The sequence below is a fragment of the Nerophis ophidion genome, linkage group LG27, assembly GCF_033978795.1.
Source record: "Nerophis ophidion isolate RoL-2023_Sa linkage group LG27, RoL_Noph_v1.0, whole genome shotgun sequence".
Classification (NCBI taxonomy): Eukaryota; Metazoa; Chordata; class Actinopteri; order Syngnathiformes; family Syngnathidae; genus Nerophis; species Nerophis ophidion.
In genome coordinates, this window is record NC_084637.1 from 13,570,927 (window position 1) to 13,591,628 (window position 20,702).

General features: G+C 41.4%; 1 protein-coding gene across 1 annotated transcript in view; it reads left to right on the forward strand.

Annotated features, from left to right (window-relative positions):
• LOC133544058 (neural cell adhesion molecule 2-like) overlaps positions 1–20,702 on the forward strand; it is a 744,172-nt gene that overhangs the window by 534,631 nt on the left and 188,839 nt on the right. Inside the window, exon 3 of the mRNA XM_061889087.1 lies at positions 8,035–8,241. Coding sequence (XP_061745071.1) covers positions 8,035–8,241 — 207 coding nt within the window. The remainder of the gene's footprint in view (positions 1–8,034; positions 8,242–20,702) is intronic.

The following is a 20,702-nucleotide window of genomic DNA, read 5'->3' on the forward strand; positions in this document are numbered from 1 at the left end:
TTGCTTGGATGACAACATATTTGTTTCTCCAAAACCTGTATGGACCTTTCAGCATTAATGGTGCCTTCACAGATGTGTAAGTTACCCATGCCTTGGGCACTAATGCATCCCCATACCATCACATATGCTGGCTTTTGAACTTTGTGCCTATAACAATCCGAATGGTTATTTTCCATTTTGTTCTGGAGGACACCACGTCCTCTGTTTCCAAATATAATTTGAAATGTGGACTCGTCAGACCACAGAACACCTTTCCACTTTGCATCAGTCCATTTTAGGTGAGTTCGGGCCCAGCCAAGCCAGCGGCGTTTCAGGATATTGTTGATAAATGGGTTTGGCTTTGCATAGTAGAGTTTTAACTTGCACTTACAGATGTAGCGACCAACTGTAGTTACTGACAGTGGTTTTATGAAGTGTTCCTGAGCCCATGTGGTGATATCCTTTACACCCTGATGTCGGTTTTTGATGCAGTACCGCCTGAGGGGTCAAAAGTCCGTAATATCATCACTAATGTGCAGTGATTTCTCCAGATTCTCTGAAATTTTTAAAGATTTTACAGACCCTAGATGGTAAAATCCCTAAATCCCTTGCAATAGCTCGTTGAGAAATGTTGTTCTAAAACTGTTCGACAATTTGCTTACAAATTGGTGACCCTCACCCCATCCTTGTTTGTGAATTACTTAGCATTTCATGGAAGCTGCTTTTATACACAATCATGGCACCCCCATAAAAAGTTATGAACAGAATCTGTGACAAAGGGCAGTCCAGCCCTCACTGGATACGGGTCTGATTTACTGCCGGAAATGCGAACCAAGCTCTGACACTGGTCATACAGGGACTGGACCGCTACAATCAGACAGTCCAATACCCCATAATCTCTGAGCTCACCCGTTTCCGGGCAGAAACCACAGTCGCTTCACACTCGGCTGCGAACTGATCCAGTGAGAGCTGAAGATCCAGGCCAGATGAAGCCAAAAGGATTACATCGTCCGCAAAAAGCAGAGACCTAATCCTGTAGCCACCAAACCGGATCTCTTCAACGCCCCGACTGCGCCTACAAATTCCGTCCATAAAAGTTATGAACAGAGTCTGTGACAAAGGGCAGTCCAACCCTCACTGGAAACGGGTCCGATTTACGGCCGGAAATGCGAACCAAGCTCTGACACTGATCATACAGGGACTGGACCGCTACAATCAGACAGTCCAATACCCCATAATCTCTGAGCACACCCGTTTCTGGGCAGAAACCACAGTCGCTTCACACTCGGCTGCGAACCGATCCAGTGAGAGCTGAAGATCCAGGCCAGATGAAGCCAAAAGGACTACATCGTCCGCAAAAAGCAGAGACCTAATCCTGTGCCACCAAACCAGATCTCCTCAACGCCCTGACTGCGCCTAAAAATTATGTCCATAAAAGTTATGAACAGAATCTGTGACAAAGGGCAGTCCAACCCTCACTGGAAACGGGTCTGATTTACTGCCGGAAATGCGAACCAAGCTCTGACACTGATCATACAGGGACTGGACCGCTACAATCAGACAGTCCAATACCCCATAATCTCTGAGCACACCCGTTTCCGGGAAGAAACCACAGTCGCTTCACACTCGGCTGCGAACCGATCCAGTGAGAGCTGAAGATCCAGGCCAGATGAAGCCAAAAGGACTACATCGTCCGCAAAAAGCAGAGACCTAATCCTGTAGCCACCAAACCGGATCCCTTCAACGCCCTGACTGCGCCTACAAATTCTGTCCATAAAAGTTATTAACAGAGTCTGTGACAAAGGGCAGTCCAACCCTCACTGGAAACGGGTCCGATTTACGGCCGGAAATGCGAACCAAGCTCTGACACTGATCATACAGGGACTGGACCGCTACAATCAGACAGTCCAATACCCCATAATCTCTGAGCACACCCGTTTCCGGGCAGAAACCACAGTCGCTTCACACTCGGCTGCGAACCGATCCAGTGAGAGCTGAAGATCCAGGCCAGATGAAGCCAAAAGGACTACATCGTCCTCAAAAAGCAGAGACCTAATCCTGTAGCCACCAAACCGGATCCCTTCAACGCCCTGACTGCGCCTACAAATTCTGTCCATAAAAGTTATGAACAGAGTCTGTGACAAAGGGCAGTCCAACCATCACTGGAAACGGGTCCGATTTACGGCCGGAAATGTGAACCAAGCTCTGACACTGATCATACAGGGACTGGACTGCTACAATCAGACAGTCCAGTACCCCATAATCTCTGAGCACACCCGTTTCCGGGCAGAAACCACAGTCGCTTCACACTCGGCTGCGAACCGATCCAGTGAGAGCTGAAGATCCAGGCCAGATGAAGCCAAAAGGACTACATCGTCCGCAAAAAGCAGAGACCTAATCCTGTAGCCACCAAACCGGATCCCTTAAACGCCCTGACTGCGCCTACAAATTCTGTCCATAAAAGTTATGAACAGAGTCTGTGACAAAGGGCAGTCCAACCCTCTCTGGAAACGGGTCCGATTTACGGCCGGAAATGCGGACCAAGCTCTGACACTGATCAGACAGTCCAGTACCCCATACTCTCTGAACAAAACCAACAGGATTTCTGGTCGAATGCCTTCTCCAATGCCTTCTCCAAGTCTGTGTTCGTACATGATAAATGCAATATTTTTTCAGGTGTTTTCTTTATGATAACATGATCATCGCATGCGTTACGACAATCAAATTCTTTCAGACCGAGGTGGCCTCGATATTCCTGTTGCTCCGTGTCCTTGTTTTATTTACAGTCCTATTCCACTTGAATACTTGTTGGCAGGGTGGAGCTGCGGGGTTCATCAGCAGTTTGCAAACGGCAACTGTCAGCTGTCAGCGTGCTGCGGCCTGAATGCGACGCAATCAATAATAATGGCGGAGCTTATGCAGATTCGAGGAGTCGTCTGACAGCGTTTTCCACAAGTTACCGTTGTGAAGACAGTGAAAAGGCTTGGCTGGCTTGTCACATCATCTGTGGATTAAATGGCCTGTCAACATGTGAGCGGTGCCAACTTTAAAATATTTAACTGTCTCTGCCGTCAGCAGGGTGTGAAATGCAGAGAGGTGATAGGATGCTAACAGGTCTTCTATCCCAGTGGAAAACCTGCAAGCTGAGCGAAGCACTGTCATTGCACCATCTAAATGAGACTGATGGGTTTGCATGAACAGCAAGTGTTTTACTGTTACTGTTAAGTATGTCCACAACAACATTAATCCCTATAGGGAATGCAATTTATAAATAAGTCCAGACAACTCCCACTTTAAAGACTGTGCTGTAAGCATATTCTTGGAAATGAGGGTGGAATTTACATGCTATATTCCTTTAAAGACTTACGCATGTATTTTAAACAGAACTGCTTTTTCGACTATAAGCCGCACCCACTAAATGTTAAGGTGTTTTTCTCATATATTAGATAGGGAGTCAACAACCCGTGGCTGTAGCGCCGCCCTCGTGGCTCCCTGGACATCTTTTAGAGATGTGAGAAAATTTAAAAAGTTGAAAAAAAGATGAAAAAAAATGTTTGAATATATTTTCTGTAGGAGGACGAACCTTACTAATTGTTTATGTTATACATGCTTCACTGATGAGAGTATTTGGCAAGTTCCGTTTTGTCCTACTAATTTTAAGCGACCCTTGAAGTCATCGTAGTTTGAATGTACATTTTTCCCCGATGCTGCCACAGAAAACTGTGTTTTATGCCACTCCTTATTCGTCTCATTTTGTCCACCAAACGTTGTATGCTGTGCGTGACTGCACAAAGGTGAGCTTTGTTGATTTTGTTGATTTGATGGATGTTAGGTTCAAACACTGATGACATCTATTAAACAGACAAGAAGCAAGGAATCATGCGGGGACAGAGTTCAATGTAGCTCATGAGGAGAACACATGGAGCTGCACACTTAGTCACTGTCTCGCCCTACGCTCCAAGGCAGGGGTCGGAAACCTTTTTGCCTGAAAGAGCCATATAAGCCAAATATTTTTTAAAGTATTTCCGTGAGAGCCATATACTATTTTTTTTAGACTGAATACAACTAAATGCATGCATTTTTAAGTAAGACCAAAGAGTATAATTAGTCTTATTATTTTTGATAACATATATATTCTGAAGCTAACCAACAATAAATAAAATACTGAACAGGTGCGTTAGAAACCGGATGGATGGATTAAAATGCATGAGAATGTTTTATATTTTGAACGTTATTTTTGACACCCTGATTACCAGCGGAATTATTCATTACTTACCGTGTTAAGCAATGTTAGCTAAGATTTATCTGAGAGCCAGGTGCAGTCATCAAAAGAGCCATATCTGGCTCTAGAGCCAAAGGTTCCATACACCTACTCTAAAGTACAGATCCTGCGTCCCTCTATTTATTCAGGAGTTCCCAGTCAACATCACTGAGGCCGCCTCTAACAGGAGTGGTCACATTTATTATGCAAAGCAGGTTCAGTACGCACAATACGTGACAGAATGTGCTGAGGGCCTTGTGATTCACCTTGTCTCTGCTCTGTCTGCGTGCTGTTGTCTTATCTGCGTTGAGGTCCTTGAAGTCCTTGACTTTTAGCGGGCTTAAACAAGGATAACATCTGCAGCTGAGACCATCCCTCGGACAAGAAGTTTTGTCCTTGCACAGATAGGAAAAAAACAGCTTGAGCACAATAGCTAATAACTCTAGCTACAGACTTTGAGCATATCAAAGTTGTGTGATAATATATATACATGATTATTCTAACACTGGAATGTTTATCAGGCATATTTGGTAAATGTATGACTGCTAGCTAATCGATGCTAACATGCTATTAAGGCAAACTCTATGTACATATTGCATCATTCTGCCTCATTTGTAGGTATATTTGAGCTCATTTAATTTCCTTCACTTATGTCCTCTGTGTATTTGACTTAATTTTGCATGTCTCATGACACGTTATCTGTATGCAACGTTGACTGCATTTGTCATGGTTGTTTGTGTGCCATGTTGTTCCAGACCACAACAAACGTTACCCAGCTTGCAAAGATTGTAATAAATCCAATAGAAGAAGACAGCCTGCCGTTTCCTTAAACTTGGACACACACATCTATACCTTTGACCATTCTGAACCAGTAATTGCCGTAAGTTATCTCATCCTCTGAGAAGCCTCCAATTTCACTAATGTTTTCCAATGTTGCCAAAATGTGAGGAATAAATATTAAAATGCAACATTTCTATCAACAAAGATTTGCATCAGCCTTTGATAGTAGGCTAATATAGTTAATATAGACACTTACATCATGTGTTGCTGCTTTCCTTATAACACTTATGTAAGGCTTCGGTCCAATATGGCTCTTTCAACGTTTTGGGTTGCCGAGCCCTTTATTAGACACACTATACACACTATATGCCGATCGAAATGAAAAATGTGAAATTAAATATTTACATAAAGCGATTTTGTAGATGTCTATTTTTACATACTATAATTGTTTCTAAGAGGTGCCTTTAACACAGCAGTAAAACGACCGATCAAACAAAACAGAAAAGTCATTGATGTCTTCATCCTTTATGAGATGAATATAATGATTTCCTTTTATAATTGCTGGGTTGCAATCACGTGACCTAGAAGAAGCACTTCCGGGTTGCAGGCGATGGTCCACAGTCCCTTTTAGGGTACTGTTTGTTTAGTTGCATCAGTGCAGATTTGGCCGTATTCCGAAGGGTTTCTAAGAAAATTGTCATGTTTTGTGGTCACGTTCTGTTCGGTTTTGGACTCATTGTGCACTCTTGTTTGTTTTTGTCACCATGACAACTCAGTTTTCACCTGTCATGTCACACACCTGATTCACTTGGACTCATGCACCTGTTAATCACCACAGCACTATTTAAGCCTACAGTTGCCAGGCAGTCACCCTCTACACACCCTGATATTCGATGCCGTCCATGCCATAGTGTTCATGTCTTTGCTCTGTTGTTTTTGACTTCTTCACACCACAGTAAGTGTTTCGTTTTTATGTCCACAGTTTAGTGAGTTTTTTTTAGTTCATGTTTCATGTCCTAAGTTGTTTTTGCCTCCGCCTTGTGCGCGCCTTTTGTTTGTTACTTTTTGAGTGATTAATTAAAAGATGTCAGTACCTTCACGGCATGTCCGGTCCAGTCGATTTGCACCTCGGGAAAACAAACCACACCATAGTCCGCGCCTTGACACAAATACATAAGCGATCATGAAAATAAATGGGATGGAGTGGATTTATACACCCTTCAGACAAACCATTTTGAAAGATTTAAACCGTTCATCATCTTCAAGACGTTTCTGCTTGCTACGACCTCACTTCATTTGACACTCGCAAGGATGTAGAAAAGAGAGGAGGCACGTCATGTCTTTACATCTGAGGGGTGCGCAAATTAAGGTTTAATCCGTGAAATACATAGTTGGATTTATTTAAGCATTGCTAAGTAACGTATTTGATGGACTCTGCCAAGGCTGCCCTTTGTCACGGATTCTGTTCATGAACAGAATTTCTTGAGGTAGTCAGGCCGTTGAGGGGATCTGGTTTGGTGGCTACAGTAATGCGGACGCTGTATCGATCCGTTTTGGTGAAGAAGGAGCTGAGCCGGAAGGCAAAGTTCTCAATTTACCATTCAATCTACGTTCCCATCCTGTGGGTTATGACCAAAAGGACAAGATCACGGGTACAAGCAGCCGAAATGAGTTTCGTCCGCAGGGTGGACGAAACTGCCTTTGTGCGAGTTTTTATTTATACCCTTTGTTTTTTGCGGTACTTTTAAGTGTTAAAATTAAAAGATGTCATTACCTTCACGCCATGTCCGATCCAGTCGCTTCGCACCTCGGGTAAAACAATCCACACCACAGTCCCAGTCTTGACACATTCACAGATTAGCCGCATCTTTGTATAATCCACAGATTTCAGAGTTTGAGAAAAGAGCGGCGGTTTATAGTCCGAAACCAACATACTGTATTTCATCGAATTACCGCCGTTGCGCTAATTAATTTAAAACCTGTTCTCACTCCGGCGTTTACCAAAGGCATGCGGTAAAGGCAAGCATGCGCTAATTATTTTAAAACCTCTTTTCACTCCGGCGCTTCCCAAAGGTATGCGTTAAATTTAGGCCTGCGCTTATAAATTTGAGTGTGATGTAAGGATACCATCATGAAAAGCACATTTAATTAAAAAAAAACGTTATTATGGTCTTACCTTTACTTTTAAATGAAGTCCATGTGCAGCTCCTTCTGATCAAAAGCATCGATAACATGTTTATAGAAGTCTTCCTTATCTTTCTTCAGGTTTAAAAGTCTCTTTGTCTCGATGGAGATCTTAATTTATTACCTCATGCTTCTATTGAAACTCCAGTTCAGAAAACGGTTTTATTTTAGATATGTAATCCTCCATGTTAAAAGGCCAAGCGAAAGGAAAAAATAAACGAACGCTGCTCACTCTTGCTGCTTGTTGTCACTTTTTCTGCAGCCGAGTAGTCGCAAGAAGGATCACACGCGCTCTGTACCACCAGGAGGCGGGAGTCATTTAATGACTCATATTTGACACACGCAGCTACGGTATATTAATAAAACATAGCTGCTTACTGTTTTTTTTAGCATATTTAACAGCTTGGACCTTAAATCCTACTGAATAGCTCTTAATCGTCTTCCCTTTATGCCATTTCAAATTATTGAAATCAGCCTCCTTCATTTTGAAAATGATGACAGGGCAAGTGTCACTCGTGACGTGACGAGTTTGACCCGGGGGAAATTCTAGGCATATGCAAATTATTTTGCGAAACGAGTTTGACCCGGCGGAAATTCTAGACATGTGCTAATAAATATAATATTTTGCGAAATGCTAAGAATGCGCTAATTATTTTGCGAAATGAGTTTTACCCGGCAGTAATTCTAGGCACGCGCATAGTATGTACCCGGCGGCAATTCAAGGAAATACGGTACGTCGTAATCACTCTTTTTCACCAGTTCATTGAATGGTCCTCATTTTCGACTCTACAGCTGTGTGCTGATTGTGCATCTATGATCTTTTCTTGTAGCGATTGGCGACCCGGTGAGACTAGAGTGGTACAACCCTCAGGGGGAGCGCATCCAGCCTTCGAAGCGCATGGCACTGCACACAGAGATGTCGAGATCCCGGCTAATCATCTACAACGCCATCATCGAGGACGCCGGCATCTATCGCTGCCAGGCATCCGACACCAACGGTCATACGGCGGAGGCCTCAGTGGTGCTGGAGATATACCGTAAGTTCTATATGCGCAAACATTTCTGCACACACACTACAAAAATCAGTGTTCAAAAACAAGAACAAAAAATACAAAAATGAGGGGTATTTTACTGGAACTAAGAAAAATGATCTGCCAATAGAACAAGACAATTTGGCTTGTCAAGACTTTCCAAAACAAGTTAAATAAAGTAACCTCAATGAACCTGAAAATAACTTAAAATAAGTATATTCTCAGTAAAAACTGGACTACTATATGAGTATGTATTTTCTATTCTTTCATTGAAAATAAAACAGCAAAGTCCATTTGTTATCTGTTTTAATATGAGACACAATTGTGTTAAAGTCATGATTTTTTTTTACATGCTTGAAATAAATGATTACTTTAATAAAGTCGTTTTATACTTGTGAGTGTTGATGACACAGCTTTGCAAAACTTGATATTCTAGTTTCAAGCATGTTTTACTCAATATAGGTCATAAAATGTCGGAAACAAGCTGTAATATCTTACTGAGATCATTTAGGACCAAAACCCTTAAAACAAGTAAAACACTCTAACATAAAATCTTATGTATGGCCAAGCAAGTCCCGGGATGCCCAAAATGTCCATAACACACCCAGCCGAGACCCACGGGGCGGGGGGATGAAAGTTGGAACAGTCGGCAAAAGTCCCAAAAATTTTCAAAATACCTAACCAGGTTCGAGTTTCACAAGTCCCGCTGCCGCTTGCTGGGATGCCCAAAATGTTCAACACGCGCCCAGCAAAGTCCCACGTGAAGGTGGGGAGAAAAGTCGGTAAAATGTTCTAAAACACACCAGGGTCCCACGGGGAGAGGGAATAAAAGTTAGAAAAGTCGGCAAAAATCCCAAAAATGTTCAAAATACCTACCCAGGTTCGAGTCCCACAAGTCCTGCTGCCGCTTGCTGGGATGCCCAAAATGTCCAACACGCGCCCAGCAAAGTCCCACGGGAAGGCGGGGAGAAAAGTCGGTAAAATGTTCTAAAATCCCACCCGGGTCCCGCGGGGAGGGGGGATAAAAGTTGGAAAAGTCGGCAAAAGTCCCCAAAATGTTCAAAATACCTACCCAGGTTCAAGTCCCACAAGTCCCGCTGCCGCTTGCTGGGATGCCCAAAATGTCAGACACGCGCCCAGCAAAGTCCCAAGATAAGGCAGGGAGAAAAGTGAGAAAAGTCGGTAAAATATTCTAAAATCCCAACCGGGTCCCACGGGGAGGGGGAATAAAAGTTGGAAAAGTCGGCAAAAGTCCCAAAAATGTTCAAAATACCTACCCAGGTTCAAGTCCCACAAGTCCCGCTGCCGCTTACTGGGATGCCCAAAATGTCCAACATGCGCCCAGCAAAGTCCCACGGGAAGGTGGGGAGAAAAGTGAGAAAAGTCGGTAAAATGTTCAAAAATCCCACCCGGGTTCGAGTGCCACAAGTCTTAAGATTTGTGGCACTCCATGTGGGACTCGAACCTGGGTAGGTTTTTTGAAAATTTTTGGGACTTTTGTCGAGTTTTACATCTTTTATACCCCCTCCTCGTGGGACTCGGCTGGGTGTGTTATGGACATTTTGGGCATCCCGGGACTTGTGCGGCCAGTGACAGAACTTATGGGACTCGAACATGCGTAGGCATTTTGAACATTTTTGGGGACTTTTGCTGACTTTTCTCACTTTTTTCCCCCACACTGCAAAAAGTCAGTGATCGAAAACAAGAAAAAAATAGTACAAAAGTTAGGGGTAGTTTACTTGAACTAAGCAAAATGATCTGCCAATAGAACAAGAAAATTCGGCTTGTCAAGACTTTCCAAAACAAGCAAAATTAGCTAATCTCAATGAACCCAAAAATACCTTAAAATAAGTATATTCTCATTAATAACAAGTGCACTTTTCTTGGTAGAAAAAAATTTACCTATTTGCTCAATTTGTGGAAAAATATTCTTAAATGAAGTAAATGCTAAAACCATTATCTTGACATAATATGCGCCTGGCATCATGATTTGTTTTTTTTGTCATGCTTGAAATAAGAAATGATTACTTTAAAAAAGTAGTTTTTATACTTGTGAGTGTTGATGACACAGCTTTGCAACACTTGATATTCTAGTTTTAAGCATGTTTTACTCAATATAGGTAATACAATCAGCAACAAGCTGTAATATCTTACTGAGATCATTTAGGACCAAAACCCTTAAAACAAGTAAAGCACTCTAACATAAAATCTTATGTATGGCCGCCCAAGTCCCGGGATGCCCAAAATGTCCATAACACACCCAGGCGAGACCCACGGGGAGAGGGGATAAAAGTTGGAAAAGTCGGCAAAAGTCCCAAAAATGTTCAAAATACCTACCCAGGTTCGAGTTTCACAAGTCCTGCTGCCGCTGGCCAGGATGCCCAAAAGGTTCAACACGCGCACAGCAAAGTCCCACGGGAAGGCAGGGAGAAAAGTCGGTAAAATGTTCTAAAACCCACCCGGGTCCCACGGGGAGGGGGGATAAAAGTTGGAAAAGTCGGCAAAAGTCCCAAAAATGTTCAAAATACCTACCCAGGTTCGAGTCCCACAAGTCCTGCTGCCGCTTGCTGGGATGCCCAAAATGTCCAACACGCGCCCAGCAAAGTCCATCAGGAAGGCGGGGAGAAAAGTGAGAAAAGTCGGTAAAATGTTCTAAAATCCCAACCAGGTCCCACAGGGACGGGGGATAAAAGTTGGAAAAGTCGGCAAAAGTCCCAAAAATGTTAAAAATACCTACCCAGGTTCAAGTCCCACAAGTCCCGCTGCCGCTTACTGGGATGCCCAAAATGTCCAACACGCGCCCAGCAAAGTCCCACGGGAAGGTGGGGAGAAAAGTCGGTAAAATGTTCTAAAACCCACCAGGGTCCCACGGGGAGAGGGAATAAAAGTTTGAAAATTCTGCAAAAATCCCAAAAATGTTCAAAATACCTACCCAGGTTCGAGTTTCACAAGTCCCGCTGCCGCTTGCTGGGATGCCCAAAATGTGCATCACGCGCCCAGCAAAGTCCCACGGGAAGGCGGGGAGAAAAGTGAGAAAAGTCGGTAAAATGTTCAAAAATCCCACCCAGGTCCCACGGGGAGGGGGGATAAAAGTTGGAAAAGTCGGCAAAAGTCGCAAAAATGTTCAAAATACCTACCCAGGTTCGAGTCCCACAAGTCCCGCTGCCGCTTGCTGGGATGCCCAAAATGTCCAACACGCACCCAGCAAAGTCCCACGGGAAGGCGGGGAGAAAAGTCGGTAAAATGTTCTAAAATCCCAACCGGGTCCCACGGGGACGGGGGATAAAAGTTGGAAAAGTCTGCAAAAGTCCCAAAAATGTTCAAAATACCTTACCCAGGTTCGAGTTTCACAAGTCCCGCTGCCGCTGGCTGGGATGCCAAAAATGTCCAACACGCGCCCAGCAAAGTCCCACGTGAAGGCGGGGAGAAAAGTGAGAAAAGTCGGTAAAATGTTCAAAAATCCCAACCAGGTCCCACAGGGACGGGGGATAAAAGTTGGAAAAGTCGGCAAAAGTCCCAAAAATGTTAAAAATACCTACCCAGGTTCAAGTCCCACAAGTCCCGCTGCCGCTTGCTGGGATGCCCAAAATGTCCAACACGCACCCAGCAAAGTCCCACGGGAAGGCGGGGAGAAAAGTCGGTAAAATGTTCTAAAATCCCAACCGGGTCCCACGGGGAGGGGGGATAAAAGTTGGAAAAGTCGGCAAAAGCCCCAAAAATGTTCAAAATACCTACCCAGGTTCGAGTTTCACAAGTCCCGCTGCCGCTTACTGGGATGCCCAAAATGTTCAACACACGCCCAGCAAAGTCCCACGGGAAGGTGGGGAGAAAAGTCGGTAAAATGTTCTAAAACCCACCAGGGCCACACGGGGAGAGGGAATAAAAGTTTGAAAAGTCTGCAAAAATCCCAAAAATGTTCAAAATACCTACCCAGGTTCGAGTTTCACAAGTCCCGCTGCCGCTTACTGGGATGCCCAAAATGTCCAACACGCGCCCAGCAAAGTCCCACGGGAAGGCGGGGAGAAAAGTCGGTAAAATGTTCTAAAATCCCACCCGGGTCCCACGGGGAGGGGGGATAAAAGTTGGAAAAGTCGGCAAAAGCCCCAAAAATGTTCAAAATACCTACCCAGGTTCGAGTTTCACAAGTCCCGCTGCCGCTTGCTGGGATGCCCAAAATGTCCAACACACGCCCAGCAAAGTCCCACGGGAAGGCGGGGAGAAAAGTGAGAAAAGTCGGTAAAATGTTCAAAAATCCTACCCGGTGGGACTCGAACCTGTGGGTAGGTATTTTGAAAATTTTTGGGACTTTTGTCGAGTTTTCCAACTTTTATACCCCCTCCCCGTGGGACTCGGCTGGGTGTGTTATGGACATTTTGGGCATCCCGGGACTTGTGCGGCCAGTGACAGAACTTATGGGACTCGAACCTGCGTAGGTATTTTGAACATTTTTGGAGACTTTTGCTGACTTTTCCCACTTTTCTCCCCCACGCTGCAAAAAGTCAGTGATCGAAAATAAAAATAAAATAGTACAAAAGTTAGGGGTAGTTTACTTGAACTAAGCAAAATGATCTGCCAATAGAACAAGAAAATTCGGCTTGTCAAGACTTTCCAAAACAAGCAAAATTAGCTAATCTCAATGAACCCAAAAATACCTTAAAATAAGTATATTCTCATTAATAACAAGTGCACTTTTCTTGGTAGAAAAAAAATTGACCTATTTGCTCAATTTGTGGAAAAAATTTCTTAAATGAAGTAAATGCTAAAGCCATTATCTTGACATAATATGCGCCTGGCATCATAATTTTGTTTTTTTTGTCATGCTTGATATAAGAAATGATTACTTTAAAAAAGTAGTTTTTATACTTGTGAGTGTTGATGACACAGCTTTGCAACACTTGATATTCTAGTTTTAAGCATGTTTTACTCAATATAGGTCATACAATCAGCAGCAAGCTGTAATATCTTACTGAGATCATTTAGGACCAAAACCCTTAAAATAAGTAAAACACTCGAACATAAAATCTTATGTATGGCCGCCCAAGTCCCGGGATGCCCAAAATGTCCATAACACACCCACCCGGGTCCCACGGGGAGGGGGAATAAAAGTTAGAAAAGTCGGCAAAAGTCCCAAAAATGTTCAAAATACCTACCCAGGTTCGAGTCCCACAAGTCCCGCTGCCGCTTGCTGGGATGCCCAAAATGTCCAACACGCGCCCAGCAAAGTCCCACGGGAAGGCGGGGAGAAAAGTGAGAAAAGTCGGTAAAATGTTCCAAAATCCCACCCGGGTTCAAGTGCCACAAGTCTTAAGACTTGTGGAGTCCAACAGGTCTTAAGACTGCGGGCCGCATGTTTGAGACCCCTGACCTACATCAAGAAATAATAGACTTTGCGGACACCAGCCAATAATCATGTTTCAGCTTGATGAATATGCTTAACACAATATTGTGTTCAAGCGTAGGATTTTTTCCTTGTGTGTGTGCGTGTGTGTGTGTGTGTGATCCCTCTCTGCCGTGTAATTAAAGTATAATGACTACTGGCCGCACCATGGGGACTGTGATCCTGCCAGGCATAATGAGGGATATGGCACTGGGGCCAACCTGCCTTTGCTGACCCAGCACTATATCCTGGGAAAAACTTGAAGCTAAAAGGTGCAAAGGTGGGAGGGAGTCGGATGGTGGTTATATTTCCACAGTTGTATTACACGGGCATCCTCCACAATGCTAACTTGTAATTGGACACCTTTGTTCTCTGGCTAAGACCTGATCTTAAGAAATCCCCCCCAAAAAAAGCATATATTTACCATCTAGGGTAGACCAAACACATTGTCGCAGGATGGTTTGGTACTTTTTTTAGGTACTGACTGAATTTGCGTAACATCAAACTAGGGTTGTACGATATACCGGTATTAGTGTAGTACAGCGATACTAATGCATCATATTCGGTACTATACCGCCTATGAAAAGTACCGGTCCGCCGCGCCCCGGTCATGCCATTGCTGGTTTACAAGCAGAGGAGCATGTTCGGCAGCGCACAATCACTGAAGAAGAATTGAAAATGCCTATAAATTCCGCAACCTTGTGGACAGCCTTCCCAGAAGAGTTGAAGCCGTAATAGCTGCAAAAGGTTGACCGACATTATATTGAATGAACCCTAAGGGATAGGAATGGGATAGCACTTCAAGTTCATATGTGAGTCAAGGCAGGCAAAATATTTTTGGCAATAAAGCAGGGCTCCCCAAACTTTTTGACTCGGGGGCCGCATTTTGTTAAAAAAATTATGCGGGGACCGAGCTGTGTGTATATATACTGTGTATATATATATATATATATATATATATCCATCCATAAATTTCCTAGCGCTTATTCCCTTTTAGGGTCGTGTGGGCGCTGGCGCTTATCTCAGCTACAATCGGGCGGAAGGCGGGGTACACCCTGGACAAGTCGCCACCTCATCGCAGGGCCAACACAGAAAGACAGACAACACTCACATTCACACACTAGGGCCAATTTAGTGTTGCCAATCAACCTATCCCCAGGTGCATGTCTTTGGAGGTGGGAGGAAGCCGGAGTACCCGGAGGGAACCCACGCAGTCGCGGGGAGAACATGCAAACTCCACACAGAAAGATCCCGAGCCTGGGATGGAACCCCAGACTACTCAGGACCTTCGAATTGTGAGGCAGATGCACTAACCCCTCTGCCACCGTGAAGCCTTATATATGTATATATATATATATATATATATATATATATATATATATATATATATATATATATATATATATATATATATATATGTATATATATATGTATATATATATATATATATATATATATATATATATGTATGTATATATATATATATATATATATATATATGTATATATATGTATATATATATATATATATATATATATATATATATGTATGTATATATATATATATATATATATGTATATGTATATATATGTATATATATATATATATATATATATATATATATATATATATATATATATATATGTATATATATATATATATATATATATATATATATATATATATGTATATATATATATATATAAATACATACATATATATATATATATGTATATATATATATATATATATATATATATATATATATATATATATATATATATGTATATATATATATATATATATAAATACATACATACATATACATACATACATACACACATTTAAAGATATATATATATATATATATATATATATATACACATATATGTATATATCTATATATATATATATACATTCATATATTTATAAATATATATATGTATATATATACACATATATATACGTATATATACATATATACACACACACATATATATACACATATACACATTTATACATATATATATATTTATACACATTTACACATATATACATATGCATATATAAATATATATATATATATAATGCGTGGGTTCCCTCCGGGTACTCCGGCTTCCTCCCACCTCCAAAGACATGCACCTGGGGATAGGTTGATTGGCAACACTAAATTGGCCCTAGTGTGTGAATGTGAGTGTGAATGTTGTCTGTCTATCTGTGTTGGCCCTGCCATGAGGGGGCGACTTGTCCAGGGTGTACCCCGCCTTCCGCCCGATTGTAGCTGAGATTGGCGCCAGCGCCCCCCGCGACCCCGAAAGGGAATAAGCGGTAGAAAATGGATGGATGGATATATATATATATATATTTATACACATTTACACATATATACATATACATATATATATATTTACACATATACACACACATATATATATATATATATATATATATATATATATATATATACACACATATACACATATACATATATATATATACATATATATATATATATATATATATATATATATATAAATATATATACATTTTGGACGCTGGCGCTCCGGACGCGGCCCGTGGGCCGTAGTTTAGGTTGATTGGCAACACTAAATTGGCCCTAATGTGTAAATGTGAGTGTGGATGTTGTCTGTCTATCTGTGTTGGCCCTGCGATGAAGTGGCTACTTGTCCAGGGTGTACACCGCCTTCCGTCCAATTGTAGCTGAGAAAGGCACCAGCGGCCCCCGCGACCCCAATGGGAATACGCGGTAGAAAAATCGATGGATATTTTACGGTAATGTGGTACTAATTTCACTTATAAGTCGCTCCTGAGTACAAGTTGCCCCCCTGGCCAGACTATGGAAAAAAATACGGTACATTGTTACGATGTTATGATGTTGGACATGTGTGATGCTGGTGTGGCCACAGTGTGCACGTCTGATGTTGCTCACATGTGCTCCACCAAAGCTCAAGTAGTTTGTGAGTTTGTTCACTCACATGAACAATTAGAGCAGGGGAGTCAAACTCAAATACAGATTGGGCCAAAATTTAAAACTGAACAAATACGCGGGCCAAGGTTGAACAAATTAACCTTTTAATAGGGACCCAAACAAGTTTTCCATTGAATAATGAACAAGCGAGGCTTATATAACTTTATAGTGACATGCAAAATCGACTTTTAGATAATAATAATAATTAAAAAATATCAATGGCATATCAAATAAAATTTAAATAAAAATTGAATGCCTCTTTTAAATTTGCAGCCTTCTGAGGTAAATATCAAAATAAACTTTTTCCACAGGCTAATAAATCTGAAAATAAAATAAGAAACAATAAATCAACCATTCAGGCCTTTTTACTGCTCAGTTTGCCACACACTGATCTAATCTGATGTGCCCAAGCCAGATACCTGGCATCTTTACTTGGATGCTAGTTCACGCTTTGAACTGAGGCAACCTGAGGTTGGTAGCGGGGGGTGTATATTGTAGCGTCCCGGAAGTGATAGTGCTGAAAGGGGTTCTGGGTATTTGTTGTGTTGTGTTTATGTTGTGTTACGGTGCGGATGTTCTCCCGAAATGTACTAGTCATTCTTGTTTGGTATGGGTTCACAGTGTGGCGCATATTTGTAACAGTGTTAAAGTTGTTTATACGGCCACCCTCAGTGTGACCTGTATGGTTGTTGATTAGTGCGTGTATAAGCTGCATATATTATGTGACTGAGCCGGCAAGCTGTTTCTATGTAGGAAAAGCGGATGTGACGAAGAGTTGTAGAGGACATTTAAACCAGAGCCTTTAAGGCACGCCCCCAATATCGTTGTCCGAGTGGAAATCGGGAGAAATTCGGGAGAATGGTTAACCCCTGGAAATTTTCCGTAGGGGCACTGAAATTTGTGAGTCTCCCGGGAAAATCGGGAGGGTTGGCAAGTATGAGTATTAGTGGTGAATGCAGTGTTATAGCAACACCGCCGCTGCATAATACTGACGGGCCAGCTCTAATGTTAATTTGATAATGCCTCAAGCCAAATTTGGCTCGCGGGCCAGAGTTTGACACCCATAAAATAGAGCATGGGTGTCAAACTCTGGCCCGCTGTGTAATTTAATTTGGCCCTTGAGGCAATATCAATTTAGCATTAGAGCTGGCCCGCCGGTGTTATACAGCGTCGGTGCCACTGTAACACCGCATTCACCGCTAATACTCATACTTGCCAACCCTCCCTAATTTTCCCGGTAGACTCCCGAAGTTCAGTGCCCCTCCCGAAAATCTCCCGGGGCAACCAGTCTCCCGAATTTCTACCGATGTCTGCCTTGACAACTATATTGGGGGCGTGCATTTAAGGCACTGCCTTTAGCGTTCTCTACAACCTGTTGTCATGTCCGCTTTTCCTCCATACTAACAGCGTGTCACATAATATTTGTGGCTTTTACACACACACACACACACAAGTGAATGCAAGGCATACTAGGTCAACAGCCATACAGGTCACACTGAGGGTGGCCGTATAAACAACTTTAGCACTGTTACAAATATGCGCCACACTGTGAACCCACACCAAACAAGAATGACAAACACATTTCGGGTGAACATCCGCAACAGAACAAATACCCAGAACCCCTTGCGGCACTAAGTCTTCCAGGAAACTTCCAGCAAACTGACCAATAATTAACGTTTTATTCATGCATTTTCTCTTGCTACTTCAAGGCTTGAATGTTTGGTTCATTCGTTATTGAACTGCCCAAATGATTTATAAAGCAAGTAAAGATTTACTTCCAACAGGGTTACAGAGAAGATTTTTACAAAGAGAAGGGAATTATAATTTAAGAGGAGAACTACTTTTTAAGATCCAATATTGTAGAACAACGCAGAAACGAATGAGTATAACAATAGCAGGGGTTAAAATATGGAACTGTTTAAAGGATGAAATAAAACACAGCACCAACATAAACCAGTTTAAAAAGCTTTTTAAATCATTTATCATTAGTAAATATAAGAAAGAAGAGCAAACATTGTTTTAGAAAGACAATAATATATATGTATATAAATACAATGTATGATTTCATAATTATACATATAGGTTATATTAAAATGTATATATTACCACTTTATATGGAATTTAAATGAATTGTGTATGTATAATGTATGTATGTATGTGTGTATATGTGTATGTATATGTATATATATATATATGTGTGTGTATGTATGTATGTGTATATGTATATATATATATGTGTGTGTATGTATGTGTATATATATATATATATATATATAAGTGTACAAATGTATATGTTTGATTTAAATGTTAAACTATGTATATGAGACGTGTGCTACATATATGTTGCTTATATATTGTTTAAAAAAAAAAAAAGTAATATAAGTGAAGCATGTTTTAGATTTTATATATTTTGAAGCTTGTTCTTGTTGTGATGGGGTAGGTTTATATAAGCGTTGCTTCAACCTACACCCTTTCGGCTCAATCATTGCTCAAATGAGTGTTTTTTTTTTTTGTTTTTTTTTTTTGTTTTTTTTTTTGTTTTTCTTTTCTTGTTGTTGTTCTTTGTTTTATGTGAAGATTGCCGAAATAAAATACATTGATTGATTGTTATTTCATTTTCAAATGTATTATTAGCCTGTGGAAAAAAAATGATATTTACCTCAGAAGATTGCAAATAAAAAAAAGGCATCACATTTTTCTTTAAATTTTATTTGATATCCCATTGATATTCTTTTAATTATTATTATTATTATTGGAAACTGGATTTTGCATGTCACTAAAGTTATATAAGCCTTGCTTGTTCAATATTTAATGCAAAACTTGTTTGGGTCCCTATTAAAAGGTTAATTTGTTCAACCTTGGCCTGCGGCTTTGTTCCGTTTAAAATTTTGTCCCACTCTGTATTTGAGTTTGACACCCCTGAATGAGAGGGAATTGCCTGTAACCCAGCTTACAGTACCCCAAAAAGTCACTGAAGGTCCGGCCTTTCGGGGCCCGTAAGTGGTGGCGGATTCCGTTCCATGCGGTGGCTGTTTTCCTTTTTTGGGTAGCTCATATTTGGCTACATGTCTGCGTTGTGTGCTTTTAATTACTAAATGGTTGGATGACTGATGTTGTGAGTGTGTTTAATGTAATGTAAACAATTAAATTGGTTTGATTTGATGCTTGTGGACCTGGAAAAAATCCATTATTTAGCCACAGCATGGGATAAAGTGCATGGTTCAACATGTGAGGAAAATGTATTTCGGACCTATGAGTGTACCTGCAACATATTTGGTCTTAACTAACTTAATCACACGTGCCAGTGCCAGCTCTCTAAAACCATTGTTTCCATAGCAACCGCCCATCACTCATTCCAACCATCAGCTTGCATCTGCATGAATTTAGTAGAGAACATCGACAATAAAGTTCGCAACTTTTGGTCGCTAAGAGAAAAGCCTAGTTTACCGGAAGTCGCAGACGATGACGTCACCCGTTGATGGCTCCTCACATCCTCACATTGTTTTTAATGGGAGCCCCCAACAAAACGAGCTATTCGGACCGAGAAAACCACAATTTCCCCTTTAATTTGAGCGAGGATTCGTGTTTGAGGATATTGATAGCGACAGACTAGAAAAAAAAAAATAAAATCTAGTTAAAAAAAAAAAGCGATTGCATTGGGACTGATTCAGATGTTTTTAGACACATTTACTAGGATAATTCTGAGAAATCCCTTATCTTTCTATTGTGTTGCTAGTGTTTTAGTGAGTTTAATAGTACCTGATAGTCAGACGGGTGTATCCACGGGTGTCTTGACGCCAGTGTCTGATGGAAGTCGACGGCAGCTGTACGGACGGCACAAGCTCAGCTGATCTCCGGTAAGTGGCGACTTTTTACCACAATTTTCTCACCGAAAACTGCCGGTTGACAAGTGGTCGGGATCCATGTTCGCTTGACCGCTCTGATCCATAGTAAGGTTTCACCTCCGGTATTTTTAAACAAGGAATCACCGTGTGTTTGTGTGGCCAAAGGCTAAAAATTCCCAACTCCATCTTTCTACTTTGACTTCTCCATTATTAATTAAACAAATAGCAAAAGATTCAGCAACACAAATGTCCAAAA